The 12,397-nt window shown below is 38.7% G+C and overlaps 1 protein-coding gene across 1 annotated transcript in view; it reads right to left on the bottom strand.

The window, feature by feature from the left end:
• Positions 1-11,813, bottom strand: part of SCARA5 (scavenger receptor class A member 5) — a 133,059-nt gene extending 121,246 nt beyond the window's left edge. Inside the window, exons 1-2 of the mRNA XM_026671535.2 lie at positions 11,367-11,813; positions 4,392-4,504 (exon numbers count right to left, since the gene is read on the bottom strand). Of these exons, the coding sequence (XP_026527320.1) occupies positions 4,392-4,503 (112 nt within the window). The 5' untranslated portion in view covers position 4,504; positions 11,367-11,813. The remainder of the gene's footprint in view (positions 1-4,391; positions 4,505-11,366) is intronic.
• Between the last annotated feature and the right edge of the window lie 584 nt (positions 11,814-12,397).

Here is a 12,397-nt window from a genome sequence, read left to right as displayed (position 1 = left end):
ACCAAGGTATATTTTCACATAGTTGCATATCCCAGTAAATTAAAAACATATTACGCATAGTTTATTTCAAAATATTAAAATAAATCACTAAGATAATTCTTTTCAATATCCAAATTGTGTCTCTGGAGAAAAAAAAACCAAGGATTTTTTAAGAAGTGATTAAGCTATGATGTAACATCCTTGCCTCTCCCTTCTCTGATTCAATATGCCTTTAATTACTGGCATAGTTTTATTGTCAACTTGTGGCCTTCGTCTTGTCACTCGCCAAACAGATGGAGCTAACATTTCATAATGAGGAAAATTACAATCTGTTTTTCTGATATTAATACTTATACCAGGCCCTTAGAGAACATGATGGAAATTGGAACCTATTGTTCCCATTCTGGAACAGAAGCAGACCTTAGGTAGTCTCTTATATAAATTTCAACATGGATACATGATCTCTGGGAGGAAGAAATCTCTCATTCGCCCAGTATCCTTTCAAATCCAAACCTCGATGTATAACCAGATGGTATAGTGGTGCTATTCAACCACCCCCAATTTAATGGCATATATGACTTCTTTTTAAAAGAGAAAAAAAAAACTTATCCCTTTCTCACCCTCCCACAGTGGCCCAGTGGAGAAACGAAGACCGAGAGAACAATTACAGCGCACCTAACCTCAGTTCAATTTTCCAGTGGAAAATAAAGAGGAATTGGACTTCTTATTTTTTTGTTAGGTAAATCCAACAAACCATCAAAGCATATGGCAAAACCTTTCATAGTTAACTAACAGGATCAGAAGCAACTTGGCAACCTGTCTGGATTTTTTCTGATCTAGGGAGAAGATAAAGTCTGGTTTATGGACATACCTGAGCATAGTGTGTAGTATGCAACAAAAATAATACAAAAAGTCAGACAAATTTTGTGGTTTTTAAAAAAATATTATAGCCTGTTGTTTCACCAAATGGTACTTAGATAGCAACAGTGATACCAACGTAATCTACACATAAAATGAAAGCTATCGAGTTCAGTTTAAAATAACCAGAAAAACCAAATGCACATCAGTCAATGTGGTTCATGTCTCTGCATCTTGCTGAAAATCACTTACCAGAACAGAACAGAATAATAGAGTTGGAAGGGATCTTGGAGATCTTCTAGTCCAACCCCCTCTTCAGTCAGGAAACCTTATACCATTTCAGACAAACAGTTGTCCAGTGTCTTCTTAAATCATCAGATCAGCATACTGGACTAGGAATTGAATCGTGTAGGACTTTGAACTTCACTCTGATAACTATCATTTTTAATTATTTAATATGTTCCAATAAAAACACAATAAGGAAAAAGATTGTCTATTACTGAATGTCAGGCTCTTTGTTCTTACAGCAGCCTATTTTATCCTCCTAAGTTACACTGCCAAAGCCCTGGCTTTCCTTATAATTAAAATTACTACATAGCCAAATCTGGTAGACTACGTAGCAAAGGGATGTGCTGCATAGACTGTAGGAACCCTAATTGGCTAGGATCACAGCAAAAATCCTCATTTTTAAAAAAGCATTTAAACAGCAGCGAAGAAAGTTGCACTTGTTAGAATGCATAGAAAAAAAGTGAATCATGTAAATTTCAGTATTACCACAAAAATATTTAAACCACTTGTCTATCTCAAAACGTCCTCAATTAAAAGTTTGGAACAGTTCTAATCAAGATAAAAAGAAAATGTCAAGTTTCTGGATTTTATTTTTCAGAAAAACCACAATTACAAAAATTGTTTTTAACAAGTACAGTATTATTAGCAAGACAAACCTTAACATGTGTGGTAAATTTCGGCTGCGGTAAATTGCTCGTGTCAAAGTGGTACCTTCCAGAGTCCACACTAAAATGTGCCAACAGACAGTACATCACTCTTATAAAAGTAGCTTAATTGTCTTGGTCCTACGCTAAAGAAGTCCAGATGGTTTAGGTCAGAGCTACCGAATGCAAGACCTGCAGCTGGGATACTCCACACAATTTTCCTCATACTTCATTGCTGAGAAGTGACACCCTTTGAAGGTCAAAATTGTTCCCTACTTCATGTATTGCTCATATTCTTGAGGAATAGTGAAATTCAAAATTCTCTGCACTTGGAAATTAGTTTCACTTATTTTAGGAAATAGCCCATGATCTTTGAGCAACCTATTCCAAGTCATCTAATTTAGTAACCAGATTCTCACATGGGGCTAAATTGTGATTTGTCTAAATCCATTATGGTTTAGAAGGCCAAGGAAACCAAGCAAGTGACCTGAATATATTAAAGTTGGTTATAAGAGTGGATGAAAGCTTCAGTGACTGAAAATTTGGCTGCACCTTGCTTGACTTCAGTTTGTTCTCAGTTTCTTGAAAAAGAGATGGCTTAGGAATGATTAAAATGGAAGGGTCAAAACTCAGTGCATATTCCTAATCTGCCAGCAGCATTAAATGGTTTCATAAAAGGTTAGCTTTTTTTTTTCAGAGGTCTGAAAAAGTTGTAGATTGTTGTAGAGAATAGAAAGGATAACCTTTTTTATTGAGAGAGAGAGAGAAGGAAGATCCACTACCAAGGCAACAGATAAACATAGCTTAAATCCATACCAATTTGGAATTTTTTGAAAATGTCTTGTCGCTTAATGACCGGTTTAGATTGGGCATGATCCTAATTCACAGGAATTTAAAGTTCCAGGTTTTTGTTTCTGTAACCACTCTAAGAGTTTTATTTTTACGCAGTTTCTCAATATGGTCTACTGTGTAAGGCTACCAGGCATTTTATATTATAATTTCTGACATGTATTTGTACTCATTTTCTCTGTCTTTCATTGTCAATGTTTCTGAGACACTAATGTCCCACTACTCCAGATATTTTTTTCATCACTGTTTCAGAAATGTATTACTGTTTTGGCAATGTGTGCTTGTTTTTCCATTGTGTTAATGAATGTTTTCCTTTTATTTCACATTTATAAACTCAGTGAAATTCTTCTGGGATGTTTGTTATCCTGAATAAGGTGCCATCTATGAAAACACAGAAAAACATAGAATAAGAGAATTGGAAGGGACCTCAGAGGCCATCTAGTCCAACTCCCAGCTCAAGTAGGAGACCCTATACCATTTCAGACAAATGGCTGTCCAGTCTCTTCTTGAAAGCTTCCAGTGATGGATCTAAACCAAAAATGTGCTGGTCCCTGATACAAGAATGCAAAGCCGTGCTGCTTAACAAGAAGTTTTTTGAAAAGGGTTCATTATACGGTGGCGTACTGTGTCAAAGGCAAATTCACACAATTTAAACCATTTAAACCTTATTGTACACAGGCGAGTAAGTATACCCATGGTGTAAGGAAGGGTTGTACTCCAGTATTAAATTCATTAGATTTGCATGCTAAGTTCAGTCCCTGGAATTTCTTAATGTTTATTTACTGACATTTAGGAATAATATATCCTGGTATCCAAATTCATACATATCATACTATAAAACAAGAAACAAATATAGAAACAAGAGACTGCAAGCAATGAAAACTGCAAACTAACCGAAACAATACAATTATGAAAATGCTTGGCCAAATAAAAATACCTTGATCCAGTGCCAAAATAATTAATGTTAGTGAATCAAAAATTCAGACTTGGTATGGAAGAAGAAAATATTGAACTACACAAACTAGTGTCTGAGTCACAGTGACCTAGCATCCTCCACTTATGCTGGACCACATGCCACCTGCCTCAGCAGTTATGTGGGAAGACTGGTCTAGGTTTAATGCTCAGATTACAAGATCTCATAGTACATTCATCTACCACTTTCACTGCTACTCCAAAATAGTCCTCTACCAAGTTACTTTTGGGGACGTAGCTCTGATGTATCTGAACTTGTTCACACATTGCTCAGCCTGGTTTTGAATTATATCACAACATGTATGTTCAGTTCATGAAGCCACTTTTCTGTCCTGAATTTCCAATCCGCCCCAAAATGCATTTTAAAATGCGATTTATCTCCCCAAATACACATTGCATGCTGAACAATATTTTTCTGAGCTGAGAACAGTACTGGAAATTTAACAAAGTGGGTCTGCCTGCAATTTGGCAGTCCGAATCTCACCAGGCTCAAGGTTAACTCAGCCTTCCATCCTTCTGGGGTCGATAAAATGAGGACCAGGATTGCTGGGGGCAGGATGCTGACTCTGTGTAAACTGCTAAGACAGGGCTGGAAAGCTCTGTGAAGCAGTATATAACTCTAAGTGCTATTGCTCTATTGCTATTCTTAATCTTTAATCAGGAATTGATTCAAGTGGTGCAATTCAAGCATGTCCCTATGAGAATTTGCATAAATTAGCACTCCTGGTCAACACATCATCATGTTCCCTTGATTCTTGATGTAATGCTCTTTGAATCTCACAACTGCTTCCTGGGACTTACCGTCATCACAGAGGTTCAGCTTTGAGAGGTTCTTTCCATCAAATGGCTCTTCAAGGATGGATCCATTCTCTCTTTCACCCAAAGTGTGCAGATACATGGCTTTATTCTCCATCCTATGCAAGGAACATAGAATTCATTGAGAAACTGGTGAAGATCAGTTGATCTTTAGATTATATGTTTTGCATGCATGCACTGAACATTCTGAGATGTTACTGAAGAATATCAAAGCTTTATCAATTGAGGCTCCAACATCCACTCCAATTTGCTAGCTTAATGCTGGGGGCAGTGGCAGGAATTAATAGACATAAGAATCATAAAGAGGGCAACCAAAACAATTTGAATCCAATCTGAAAGTGTTCTAATCCTTTTTATACAAGAACAGACTACAAAATTAGAACTCTTATTTAGGAAAAAAAAGTCTAAAGGGGAGGAGTATATGATTGAGATGTATAAACTTATATAAGGCATGATAAGTAGACAGGAAGAATTATTTCTACTCTCAAAACTTTAGATTAAGTGGCATCAAGTGAAGGTAACTGAAAAGAGATTTAGAGCGGATATAGCAAATAATTAACTCAAGGGATTTGCTGTCAAAAGATATGATGGGATAAGAGTGATGGCCACAAACATAGGTGGCCTAAAAGGGAATTGTATGAGTTCCTTGGAGAAGGGCTGTTTTAAAGACTGTATAACCCTTGGGTAGAAGGGGTAGCATTCTTCAAAATACCACTTCTGTATGTATCCATCCACTGCTTGAAACTACCTCAGAAGTATCTGACCACAATGAGAATCAACATATTGGACTAAGATGAGTTTTCATCTGATGCAGCTGGACTATTCCTGTGCTTATGTGTCTTGCAGCTTTCAATTTAATGACATTTACTTCTGTGGAGACTGCTGGATTAGATCTGGATCCCCCACTTGGGGTCAGAAAATCAGAGAATATTTGCAGCTGCTCTGGAGCATAACGTGTTGGCATCCCAAAGAAGATCCATAATCAGTGACATTTGGCACAGATAGTGTACTACTGCATGACTGACTGACTGATGTATAACTATTGATACATATCAAACCACATAGAAGTACAGCTAGTCCTCAACTTACAACAGTTCATTTAGTGACCATTCAAAGTTACAAGGGTACTGAAAAAAGTGACTTATGACCGTTTTTCACATTTATGACCATTACAGCATCCTTATGGTCATGTAATCAGAATTCAGATGCTTGGCAATTGACTCATATTTATGACGGTTGCAGTGTCCCAGGATCCTGTGATCACCTTTTGTGAACCTCTGACAAGCAATGTCAATGAGGAAGCCAAATGTACTTAACAACCATGTTACTAACTTATAACAGTAGTGATGCATTTAACAAGTGTGGCAAGAAAGGTCATTAAATGGAGCAACTTTCACTTAACTGTCTCATTTAACTTAACAACATAAATTTTGGGCTCAATTGTGATCATAAGTCAAGGACTATCTCTACATGACAGAATAGACAAGATCTCTGCATTCTACAATGTATACAGAGTGAAAAACTAGGGAAAAGAGAACGAGATAAAGGCAGTGGTGGTATTCAGCCGGTTTAAACCGGTTCAATGAACCCGTTGTTAAATTACCCCCTCACCCCACTATCAAAGTGGATCCCGGGCAATGCACTGCAATGCAGAAATGGGCAACGGAGCAGCCAGTGTGAGGGAAGGAGAAAGCCACTTTCCCTCTTTCTTCTCCCTGCTCCTCCTCTTACCTTCATGCCAGCCGTTCTGTTGCCTGTTTCTCCATTGCAGTGCAGCACCCAGGATCGACTTTGATAGCGGGGGCAATAATTTAACAACCGGTTTGCCCAGGGTCAGGTTGGCCATTGCAGGAGGCTCATCCCACATGTGCAGTGGAGCTGGAGGACAGGGTTGGGCCACGTCTCCCACGACAGCTAACCTGACCCAGGGCGAACCGGTTTTTAAATTATTTGAATCCCACCACTGAATAAAGGCCAACATAGGAAGGAAAAGACAAGAATAGAAGCATCAGCAGGTGTTCATCTAAAACGCTTGCTGGATATGCAGGTTTGAAACACCCAGCCTTGTTTTCAAAACAAAACTGATAGAGTAGGAAAACTCTGGGCCTCTTTACATGCAAAACACCCTACCACTTCAGATTATCTGTGCTTTCCCACTCCATCCTATCCTGCTTATGTTTATCTATGCACCCACTAAAAACCTGTGTGTGATAGAAATACACCTTACTTTCAACAGTAAACATTTCAAAGGGCCTGGTGCTTCTTAGAGTTCATGTTAAGAGCCAAGGAAATCAGGAAATCCGGGCAGTAGATAAGAGTCAATGGAACTCAAGGTGGGCTGGACTTAGATCTTAGATCTGGAATTAGATCCCTTGGCATCAACCAGGTCATGTCCTACAGTTCTGTTCTCTTAAAAAGTAACTCAAGATTCATGAGTCTTTCAATGAATAATTTATTTATACACATATAAAAGCTCAGTATAAAATGAAAGACTCCTGTTTCCACCAGTTCCCACAACCATGTGAGATTTCCTACAGAATAAAACACAGTTGTGTCTCCTTTCCTGATCCAATTCCAGCATAAGTCTATTAAATGCGCAGACTTTCCTTTCCTCCATGCCCTTGACTAGAGAAAAAAATGTAATTAATATCTTCATCTTTATCACCCCGCCTTCCTCCATCTCTTTCTTTGATTAATGGTCTTTCATTTTTTTAAGTTAGTTGTAATACAATCACATTGTCATATCACATTGATCCCACCATCGTATTATAGGAGGCATTGCTGCAAGACCTCCAAATTGATAGGTCTGTTCAAATCAATATTTAACTCAGCTCATTTTTCAAAATGTCACATAAACCTCCCTGACTTTATCTCTATCAGTGGAAGTTCCATTATTCCCCCATTATTACTATGCCGGCTGAGAATCATGAGATTTGAATTCTAACATATCTGGAAGGTACAAGTTTGGAGAAATCCCTAAGAAGCCTCCTGCTGATCAAACTCAAATTCAATTTACTACCAAAACAAAAAAAAGCAACCTTGCTTTGCAGTTTGTTCATAAACAATTGTATCAAAAAATTTTGTGTGTTCTGTTTTGCTAAATTGGGAGAGCACACTATGTGCCACGGGTTAAAAAAAACAGCACAAATGAAATCTTGACGTAGTCAGTCCCTAATAGCCTTCTCTAAAGGGCTTTATCGATGCATACTGGCTCATTAGTTGGTTAACTCAGCTAAGCTGAGCTCCACCACTGATGAAATTTTTTTGAGAGTGGGAGAAGTTGAACACTGCCAAACCTTGGATCAAACCAGCTGGATAAGTCTGAAATCAGCTCAAAAAGGTCATCTTCTCCTAAACACTGAGGATGAGAATAGAGGGAGGAACTCCTTCTGCAAGACTAGAGTCAGAGTTATGAAAGGTCAGCCATATACCATAGTTTTAAGGGGGTGGAGGCTGTTATTTTCCCACAGAAGTGTATTCGTTTATCTACTCGCATTTACATGCTTTTGAACTGCTTTTGAATTCAGGTCTTCCACCTGGTTGTCAGCTTTCCAGCCAACAAGTCCAGCGTCTTAACTGCTGATCCATCACACTGCCCTCAACCCCTCTATAAAAGATGAAAACTGATGGCCTAAATTCTATGGAGAGAGATCCATGAAAATTGTGATAAAGCCTGAAAGTTTTAATAAAAATAAGAACTTCCAAATCTAGAGGAAATGGACAAAATCCTGATGCTTCCTATAGCTGTGCCGGAGCCTTGCTCTCTTTTTTCTCTTTGTCGTGCCTATATGAGCTCTCCGTTCCCCTGCCCAACACTTTCAAGGTGGACCCCATGAACAAGATTGATCTCACTTAACCAAGTGCAAAAGATGAATCCCACAAATGTTAAATGTTGGCCGTGCCCAGCTTCTGAGAGTTCTTTTTTTTATTTCCCGTTATTGTTGGAAAAAGAAAATGCAGGGTCAGATAGACTTTTTAGTCTCACCCAATAACAAAACTCTTCAGTTTGGAATTTTAACATTTTGACGTATGGCGTTTGGCACAAGGCGTTAACATCGATCAGGTTGTCAGCTGGCCCTGACAACCTTTTGTCAACCTTTTATAAAGAGCTGCCAAATCTTGACTCTTGCACCTTTCCTCTTGGCTTATTCCCCAGCCACTTTGCTACTTTTCTTTAGTCCTAGCCTTCTTTTAATTTCAGCCCACATTCAAATCTGACAATCTGGCAGTTTGATGATGATAACTTACCCTTACTGCTTCTGTTCAGTGCACTGTCACCTTACTTCTTGCTAAAAAAGGGGGTGGGGGCAGGAGACTCAGATTATTTTCCTTTGCTACCCCAATTATGGAAAACCCATGCCTAGCCCTGGCTGGTAATCGTGAGCCTCTTTGCTTAATTTATTTTAATTTAATTGGTGGCTCAATATACTATGTAAATCCAGAACAGTGATTCAAATGAATTGTGCTATGCAAATGCACCCAGAGAAAAACAATTGGGGGGGGAGCAGGAGGGAAGCCTGTCACTTTGATCAAGGCATTGCAAAAACCACACCAAATTTCAAATCACATGGAAGATTTCCGAAGCGCGTATTATGCTTTGCCTGCTTGATGTTTAATGTGCTTATCCAGATTACTTCAGGCGTTTTATGCAGGCGCCAACTATACATCCATGCCACTTGTCTGCTAAGGGAAGCCCTGCCATGTTCCCTGAAGAAGTTGAAGGTGCTTTAATGCCACCTCATGCCTGTTATGTGCTCTACCATGATCTTGAAATTGCATGTAGTGCAAAGTCCCAAAGGTAGTTTTTCAAAAGGCAATTGGACTTCATTTTTCCTCAAAGACGTTTTGCTTCTTAGATGAGATTGGATGACTGAAAATCTCCATAGACATGCAGGGCAAAGAGTTGCCTTTATAAATAGGATTTACTGACTTATACTAAATATCAGTCAAGGCTTTATATGCCACCGATAGCTTGACTAAGGGAGTCATGCTATTCTCCAAAGCACCTGAGGGCAGGACAAGAAGCAATGGGTGGAAACTAATCAAGGAGAGAAGCAACTTAGAACTAAGGAGAAATTTCCTTACAGTTAGAACAATTAATCAGTGGAACAACTTGCCTCTAGAAGTTGTGGATGCTCTAACACTGGAAGTTTTTAAGAAGAGGTTGGACAACCATTTATCTGAAGTGGTGTAGGGTTTCCTGACTCAGCAGGGGGTTGGACTAGCAGACCTCTAAGGTTCCTTCCAACTCTGTTATTCTATTCTGTTCTTCCTTAGTTTTGAGGGTAGGACCACTCATCCTTTGAAACATCATCCCCCTGAGAATTTGATTTGCCCTGTCCTTGTTGGCTTTCATAAGGTTTTGAAAACCTGGATTAATGTCAAACCTGGGGCCCTGAGATTGGTTTAAAGCCCATCTCCTGGCTATGTGGATGATAGGCTAGATTACTGTATAACCAACTGCTGTGTGTTTTATTTTTATTTTCTATTTTTCTATTGTGTATTTTATGAATTTAATTTATTTATTGCGCAGTACTGTTAGCTGCCTAAAGTCACTTGGGTGAGATCAGCAGCTTTATAAATCAAATCAAATAAATAACATTAGGCCATTAGGGTGTATTTAACAAACTATGAATAAAATAAACCATATCTTAACATAAGTAAAGACTTTTCTCGCTGATTTGATCCAGAATGATGTCTTTCCATTTTAGTCCATACCAGAAGGTGTGATATTAAATATCATAGGTGGATGTCAAAAATAATCCTAAATCAACATAAATTATTAAAAGTCTAATTATTTAATATTTACATTCTAAAAATATCACAATTGTTGTGAACTTAGTTATATCCTTCTGAGCTTCTTGTCATTATGGAATCCAGATTCTCTAACAAATTGCTTGATAGAGTTTCTTTAAAAAGTAATATTAATACTTAAAACACCATATCCATCCAAGTATGTTCTTAGACCTGCAATCCCTTTGATATCTAATTTCTTCCCTCTCCGCTGGTCTCCAGTTCCAGTTGTCAGCATCTCCATCGCAATCAGACACTGTCATTTAATCCTCCTTGAAGCTCTTTTGCTGCCCCATTGGAGATTTCTACAGATGGATTGATGCTGTAGCTAAATGGTAATATTTACATGATTTATATTGGGCTGTATTTAAATTCCATGTTTTGTTTTGCAATGAGAAAAAAAAATGTCATTTCAAGAGGCAGATTTTTTCTTCTTCTTTTTTTTAATTCTCCAAGAATGAAGTTAAGCTCTGTTCATGTGTCCCACTGGAAGATTGGAAGGGGAGGGTATAGTTCAGGATAGGGTTAGACAGCGTACCTCCATAGAGGGGACACAGAATAATGCAAAATGCCCTTTTTCTTTCCACTTCAGCCCTGTACATATGAAGTTAGGCAACATTATTCCCACTTCACAGATAGGAAAGAATAGCTAAGGGATGGGAAAGGCAACCCAGAGCTATGCTGGAAATAAGTGACTAAGGGCTTTTCTCCACAGCTGATCTGAAAGGCACATCTTGGTTCTTCAACTGACAGAAAAATACATTGGCATGGTTTTTCCTGTTGTACTGCCTACTTGTATCCTACTTTCACTTGTATCCTACTTTGTATCCTACTTTCACTGCAAATCATCTGATTTGGAAATGATGAAAAAAGCCTAGCAAAACTTGTATCATTTGGGGGTGTTTGGGAATTGGCATCAGGATAAAAGGATAAGGATGGCTTAAGTGCATCTTATTCAGCAATTGGAATGAGTTCAAGGTCAAGGTCCACCTCATGAAGACAAGGCAAAAAAAAAATGATATTACCAGGCCCAGAACTTCTTTGCAGCATGATTGTGCACAAGAGGAGAAAGACCCTAATGAAACATCCTTCTGCCTCCCCAACCAAACCACAATCTCACTACCGCTGCAGTCCTTTCCATAACAAGATGTAAGATATGCTACTCACCTGAAGGAGGATTGTTTGGCAGCTTAGGCACTTGACTCCTCGATTCCTCTTAGTTCCTGCCACATGACATGGTGAAGGAAAGGAAGTAAAAACACAGTGTTTCTCTTGTCAGGTTCTTCCAACCCAGAAGAAAGGGGGAAAGCCAGCTAGGCATATATAGCAGCCCCTTCCATAGTCAATTGGAGGTGAAGGGGAGGTGCTGTTGAGTTGTCTGCAGACCTCCCCACCCTTTGTGACAAAGGACTTCAGATGCTTTCTCAAAATCCAGCACTCAGCATCTCCAGTAAAGCTGGTGACTAGGACACTCACCACACATGGAGAGGCAACAAGAATGGGAAGCGGAGCAAAAATATGCACTGCTGAACCAGATGCAGGTCCAAAGGCTGAAGTATTGTTGTGCTTTGCAAAAAGTTCCAGTTGTTTGGAGTTTTAAAAAGTTTTTGGAAAGGTGGAATGTCTGTGGCTGCAACTCCTGTGGAAATATGCACTCTCTGGTGGCCAAACTAAGAAAGACAGCTAGAATTTCTTTTTATTTTCAAAAGTTAACTACAGATCCGTATTTGCAATCCGAAAGCTCCCAGGGAGCCATTGGCTTATCAAAGAATGCAGCCAGTGCCAACAAAACCTAGAAACAGAACACACAGTCTCTTTGTAAGGGATTTTGCAGATTAAAACAAAAGGACAGAGGAAGGAATGAAAAATGCTATCAATCTTTTATACAGAATTTAGCTAAGTGACAGAAAATAATCAGAACATGTATTTGCTTCCCACAAGGTGAAATCAAAGTGAAGAACATTGGCTTTATAGAATGCACAAATGTAGACGAAATAATACAAAGCCTATATCCTGTGCCAATGATCTCAAAGTGTGTTGGCATAGTTAATGCACAAACCCATGAGCAGGCTCAAATGAACTATAAACCACCAAGAATTGGATTTGCACAATATGCAAAGCTTGTCAGATCAAATCACCCTGGGACTGATCAGTATAAAGCAGCCCTGATGTTTATCATAGACCAAAATCACTAGAAT

This window comes from Notechis scutatus, chromosome 1 (genome assembly GCF_049901735.1).
Source record: "Notechis scutatus isolate UNSWTSFEM ecotype Mainland chromosome 1, rNotScu1.2, whole genome shotgun sequence".
NCBI lineage: Eukaryota > Metazoa > Chordata > Lepidosauria > Squamata > Elapidae > Notechis > Notechis scutatus.
This window is presented reverse-complemented; position numbering and strand designations above follow the sequence as displayed.